Source organism: Gymnodraco acuticeps, unplaced genomic scaffold, assembly GCF_902827175.1.
Source record: "Gymnodraco acuticeps unplaced genomic scaffold, fGymAcu1.1, whole genome shotgun sequence".
In the NCBI taxonomy this organism is placed as follows: domain Eukaryota; kingdom Metazoa; phylum Chordata; class Actinopteri; order Perciformes; family Bathydraconidae; genus Gymnodraco; species Gymnodraco acuticeps.
Genome location: NW_022992187.1, coordinates 269,270 through 276,179, shown reverse-complemented (window position 1 = coordinate 276,179; position 6,910 = coordinate 269,270). Strand labels below are relative to the sequence as shown.

Sequence of the window (6,910 nt, the reverse complement as noted above, 5' to 3'; positions counted from 1 at the left end):
CAGGAGGTTGCTGGGTCTCTGTCAGAGACCAGCGACCACCTATAGCTCTCCCTAGGCAGGTCCCCCCCATCCTGTCACGGATGTGCCTGTGAACACCGTGACGTACTGTAGGAGGTCACTCGCCCCAGTGGAGCCCCCCTCCGCAGATTCTCTGGGGACCCCCAGAATCGGAGGTTGCTCTCTACTGAGGGGGGAATGGTCACCAGACGTCGTTTGTGCCTCTTGGGATCTAAACGAAGGCCGGTAAACCACCTCTGCAGGCGGCGCATATGCAGCAACCCCAGCGGTACCACGAGGTGAGCAGCCGCCATGAGACCCAGAGTCTGCATGATGGTCAAAGCTGTCACCGTTGCCCCCTGTCGCAGCCTGCAAACTGCCTGAAGCAGGGATGCCTATCTGCTCTCTGACATGGTGGGGCGTAGCCTGCCTGCATCGAGCACCATCCCCAGATACTGCACCTGCTGGTGAGGTATGGGACTGCTCTTCTTCCAATTGACCACAAAACCCAACTTGGTTAGGTATTGATCAATTGGGCTGTGTGGAACATTGCCCGTTCCCTGGACCTGGCCATGACTATGAGGTCGCCCAGATAAAAGAACACCCTCATGCCATGTCCGCGAAGCGGCTGTGGCCACACATTTGCTGAACGTGCGTGGGGACAGGGAGTAGCCGAACGGCAGTCTGTTGTACTCGTAGGCTACACCCTGGAAGGCGAAACGCAAATACTTTCTGTGCTTTGGAGCAATTTCGACATGAAAGTAAGGCAAGCGTCCTTCAGGTCGATGGTTGTGAACCAATCGCCCGGCTGCACTAGGTCCAATAACTGTTTTACAGTTAACATATGGATTGTTTTGCAGGCAATGTGCTGAGTCAGGCTGCGGAGATCTAGAATGGGTCTGCATTCCCCCGTCTTCTTGGGAACCAGGAATTACGTGGAATAAACACCCTGTTATCTGTGCCGAGGGTGCACAACAGATATCTCCTGCAGTAATAGAACAAACTAAAAATGTGTTTTCCCTCTTGATTCACATACAAGCATATTCAATTTTAGGTTTTGAATTATCTGTTGTTTTTGCAGGATATGTGTATATGCAGAATTCTAAAGGAAACGTTATTATTAAGACAGGAAAAGGGGCAGAGCATATGCAATTAATTTTGTGTAATTTGAACATTTATTCTTTGTAATGTCAAATTATTAAAATACACTAGAAACTCACGTGCGTCACAAAAAAGAAAGAACAAATAAAACAAGCAAGACACAAATCTAAAACAATGGGGAAAGAATTGTTCCGTTTCAGTCATTTGGATCTTTAGGGGATTCCTTCAGAAGATTGAATACACGTTGAGCTTTTTTACCCTTTTTTGCATTTGTAAGGATTTCAAGTCGGCTACCACTGAAACTCACTTAAGAAAACAACCAATCTAGGGGATGACTTTGGGATTCGATTCAAGATTGTCAATGAAACATTTGGTAAGACATACAATTACATTACAGCAGAGTTGATCATTTTTCTCCATTTATGAATATCAAACCAGAACTTCTGTTGGGTACAATATAAAACGAGAAAAAGACTTGGTCCGTAATTTCAACATCATTTTCACATATTGAGCATGTTATGATCTTCAATGTTTAAACTTATTCTAACCAATTCCTTAGAGGGATAAATGTTGTTCATCATTTTGAAGTGTGTTTCTTTTGTTGTTGGTGCTAAAGGAAATGTTAGATCATAGTTATTGGCTTATTGTCGAATTTGTGTGGGATCTCATTTCTGTTTTGTCTACCAGGAAATACTTTTTCAGTGAGACACTTCCTTATAAAATGATTATTGCATGTTTGATCCAGAATGTATCCTTTAAATAAATAATGAGGGCACTTTAGTTTGGTGAGTCACACACATTCATTATGTAGTTTAATAAAATCTAATTTTGGGGGTTTGAAGTTATGTCTGGTGCAGAATTGTTCAGAAGAGATTACCTCCAGAATCCATAGTCTCACTCATTTAAAGCTGAGACCATTTGAATAAACTTGAAAACAAGCGCTGACATATGCGCAGACATATGACGTCATGTCACGCGACGATGAGTTAAAGGACCCCGCGGTGTGGCGCATGCTGAATGTAAACCATGTAAACACACAGCAGCTTACATCAACATCACAGACAGTTATTATCCATCTACCGCTTAAAACTGCGTGTGACCTGAGGCTGGTGACGTCCCTTACACTTCAGCAGGTAAGCCATTAAGCCATGATCTGAACAATCCATAATGGTAGTGCTAAAGTCACGTGCTCTCTGAGATGATGTGCTATTTTGTGCTTAAAGTTCTTACAATAAATACTTTTATTTTGAAGCCCAGAGTGTGAAGGACTTTAACAACCTTAAGAAGAGTGACACCATCCATTAAACAGACGCTAGCCCCTTCACTATAACCTGATAACGTTTCTCAAATAAATGCACAGATCTCGTTTAAACAACGACTAGACTGTAACTTAATATATTTTAAAGGTCTATATTATGGCTGCATTTGGTCTGGTGCTAACCCTGGTGCTGCTGTGACCCCCCCCCCCCCCCCCCCCCACAGTCCCTTCTCCTCAGAGAGATGTCATGTTTTGGAGGTGATCCAAACTTCTGTCCAGAGTGTGGGAATGTCCTCCCTCTGCCGGGGATCCAGGACGTGGTGCGCTGCCCCCGCTGCTCCTTCTGCATCCCTGTAGCAGGTACCCCCCCTGATCACTGCCCCAAAAGAACTCATAGGCACAGACCCCCCACACCGGGGGTCAGTCCCACATTATGACTGTATCTGTGGGTGAATGTGTTTTGAAAGAGAGTAAACAGGAAGACATGGCCTCTCATTATTTGATGTACTTCACGTAATCCAGTAAGGCTTGAGAATAACTGCAAACCATGAAAAACTGATGTCGAAGCAAGTTTTTTGTAGTGGCTGAACGATAGAATTGCTGCTTGGCTGACTCAATGAGGGACATCACTGTGCAGCAGTGACAGAACATGAAGGGCAGAACCACAAATATTCACTCATCCTATATTGTATGTTATTCCCATGCATTTTATTTACCATCTTTTTCGGGATCTGTCCGAGCATCTCCTGAAATTTGGAAAAAGCATAACCCACCAAAGAGCATGTTTTAGGCTAAGAAGACCCCCGAGCATGGTTGCCATGGTTGCCCTTCCGTTTATTCTCTGCAGTGGATTTAGCAACATGTAGTTCATGGAGTTCTCCATGTGCACTTGTTGCTGATGGTTGTGGTAGAGGAGCTGTACATTTTGCACCAACATCTGCTACTGACCATGCTACAGCAGTGAGCAGCAGAGGTGGGGAGGGGCGGGGCTATGGCTTCAGTGGCGTAACAAGGTTGTGATTGGACATTATAAATGCAAGCTATTACATTTTTTTATAATGCTGCCAAACTTGCTGCTGCAAAACAAAGAAGTGGTATTTATTATTTGTCTGTCACGTCTAGGGTTGGGTACCGAGAACCGGTTCGGAACCGGTTCCAACATTTCGATTCCAACGGCATCATTTAGAAATGGGAATTTCGGTTCCGCTTTCCGATGCCTGAGGAAATGTTTCTCGCCGCTCTCCGTAACCTACTGGCTACTGTATGACTGCGAAGGGGTGGGAAATGTAGCGTTGTACCCATAGATATATATAAACCAGATATATATATATGTTTATATCTATGGTTGTACCTACCCGGCCCGTCCCACTGGCGTAATAGATGTTCGCCTAGGGCCCCAGATCTGTGGAGGCACCGCACTGACAGTACTGGGAGGAAAAAAAAACGTTTTGACCGTTGGTGCTCATCCTAATTTTCGGCCTTGATGTAACAACATTCATAATTAAGTAAATGTAACACCCTTTTCATCCCGGTTACACGTTTCATTTGCCCTGTACGATGGGCGCTGTAAGTTATGACAATGGGGGATGTTGGCTTATCTGGCGCCCGCAGCTCACAGCCAAAGTGCGAGTGAGCGAGGGAGAGAGGAAGAGAGGGAGAAAGGGAGGGCGCTGTTGTTATTAGCATCTGGTGCTAGCTGCTCTAACGGAAGAAGAAGATGTTTCTACAATAATGTGGAGGGAGAGTCCTCTCCAGTCAGACTGAGAGGCTGATAACTACAGCTCAGTGAGGTAAAGGACTCTGAGTGTTTAGATAGTTCACTTTAGTCTAAGTTATCTCAGTGGGTCTCAAACGTTTTGATCACAATTTATGTAAACACATATTTCCAAGGCACTCCTTTATAATTATTGGGATAAAACAGGTTTGAAATCATTCCAATGTATACTATAGGACAGTAAACCAGACATATCGTTTTAAACTGGAGAGATAAAAAAATATGCATAAATAAAATAGTAAAATAAGATATGAATGAACAACAAAAATAAAACACGTTACATGTATTTGTTATTGGCTATGGTAGGTTATTGGTTATGTTCACATACTTATTTAATTATTAAAATGTAAACCGATCTTTTTCATATGGGTGTTTAGAGTTGTACCCCCTAGATCTAGTCTCTAGTAATCCTGCTTAAAGTGCACCAGATTGAAGCATTTTACTTTAAAATGTTCAAACATTTCTTCCCAGTATGCCTGAGAAGGCAGATATGCTTGTTTTTCTCAACAAGAACTGTTTTTAAATGGGTTTCCTTTAAAAGTTGGACTGTTGCACTGTTGTAGCTTCAGTGGTTCTCAGGTTACAGTTACATAGCAGTGAATATAAACAGACTGATTAATGTGAATATTACTGTAAACTAACCTGTGTCAAAGTTTCTCGAGTAAATGTAATTTTTTTGGTGGAAGAAGCATGTATCATTTTTTTACCCTGCCCCTCAAAGAATCGGAATTGAGAACCGTTAAGAACCGGAATCGAAAAGTAGAATCGGAATCAGAATCGTGGAAATTCAAACGATACCCAACCCTAATCACGTCTTAATTGAATACTCTATTCTGATTGGTTCATTTGGACATTCCAGAGGTCTGTTAATTTTCGCCAACAGACCTCTGATAAGGAGTGGAGAGGATCAGCTGTGGAAAACTAACATTAGTTTTTCTCTGTCCGAAAACACCTTTGAATATTCATTTTTATCATTTAGAACAGCTTTGAAAAATCGCACATATAACGAACCTTACATAACGTACATAGTTGGTGTTTAATGGCACATGTTTCCACTGATCATCCCTTCACATGCAGAGTTCTCTGGGCTGGAGATCCGCTCCTCGGTGGTCTTTAACCCTGTGGAGCAGTCCACGCTGACTCTGGAGGACGAGGGCAGCTCGGAGCTGAAGGGAGCCGTGGTGAGAACACACACACACACACACACACGCACGCACGCACACACACACACACACACACACACACACACACTCTCTCTCTCCTCTGTGTGGTGATCATCTCTGTGCTAACGGCTCTCCGTCCCCTCACAGATCGACAGGCGCTGCTCCCGCTGCAACAAGGAGGGCATGGTGTACCACACCAGGCAGATGAGGTCTGCAGACGAAGGGCAGACCGTCTTCTTCACCTGTATAAACTGCAGGTAATGTGACATGTACTCATCCCTGTAAATGAAAGCTGCTGCTGTGGGATCTCCTGCTGATCCTTTTCATTTGAATCTTTCAGATATCAAGAGAAGGAGGACTCCTGAGGAGAAGTCCGCTCTCTGTGCTTCAGAGGGATTGCACATGACAACGGCCCTCCACCTGTTTATCTAATAATGCTGTCACTCTTCTTGAAGTCTTAGCATTTTGAATGACATTTGACAAAAAATAATCTTGACTCAGGGACCACTTGTTAGTTTACCACAGTTTCACAGAACTACTGGAGCTCATTGATGATCTTCTCCTGGTGAAGATTTGTCTTGTTTGACTGCAGCTTCCTAGGCCCAGACAGAACTTTAATGAATGAGATACGTTCACTCAAGTTGGGTTTTGTTTGCCTTTTGAGCATCAAACAATCTTTATGTTCAGAAATGAAACTTTATCACATTTTTAAGGGGTAAAATATTAACATTTATACCATATCCCCTGGACATGCTTAATCTATGAGAACTTCCAGAATAAAATATATTCAAAGGAATGTGTTGATGTTTTTTGTATGACTTGATAAATATATTAAAACTCATTGACCTTAATGTACTGGCTGATAGCAACATCCAATGGGACTTAATGTGATCTAGAAAGCACTTCTGCATTAAAGGTGAATGCATTACACAGCTATACTCATAGACTATACATGTCATCCCAATGAGGTGAAAGTACTACATTTTTATGGCCTCCTTTGACATTTGAAATATGCGACGGAGTGGGCCTCCATGGACTTAAATGTTTAAAATAATGATGATATTTCACAAACATCAGGATGTGGGAGAATCTGTAGTTAGCCAAAAGACAGCAAAGTTCAAGAGCTACAGGCTAAGTGCTTCAGAGCTCAGCTTCATCAACCAAAGGCAGCGTCATGTGACCAACTGATTTCATATCAGTTGACTCAAGGTGCTCATTTCTATTTTATGTAAACATTTCTTTAGAAAATGAATTATTTTTTAAAAGTCACCTATTTGTGCCAAATCCTCTTCTTCATGTCTCTTCTACATCAACATGTGTCCCCTCTTCTTCATGTCTCTTCTACATCAACATGTGTCCCCTCTTCTTCATGTCTCTTCTACATCAACATGTGTCCCCTCTTCTTCATGTCTCTTCTACATCAACATGTGGTCCCCTCTTCTTCATGTCTCTTCTACATCAACATGTGTCCCCTCTTCTTCATGTCTCTTCTACATCAACATGTGTCCCCTCTTCAAAAAATCCCTGTTCATGTCTCTTCTACATCAACATGGTGTCCCGCTTCTTCATGTCTCTTCTTCATCAACATGTGTCCCCTCTTCTTCATGTCTCTTCTAC

At 42.8% G+C, this 6,910-nt stretch overlaps 1 protein-coding gene across 1 annotated transcript; it reads left to right on the top strand.

The window, feature by feature from the left end:
- The first annotated feature begins 1,937 nt into the window (after positions 1-1,937).
- polr1h (RNA polymerase I subunit H) lies at positions 1,938-6,089 on the top strand. Its single transcript, XM_034205130.1, has 5 exons — positions 1,938-2,231; positions 2,581-2,716; positions 5,208-5,311; positions 5,441-5,550; positions 5,634-6,089. The coding sequence occupies exons 1-5, from the start codon at positions 2,067-2,069 to the stop codon at positions 5,656-5,658; spliced, it is 540 nt and encodes a 179-aa protein (XP_034061021.1). The 5' UTR covers positions 1,938-2,066; the 3' UTR covers positions 5,659-6,089.
- Positions 6,090-6,910: the final 821 nt, after the last annotated feature.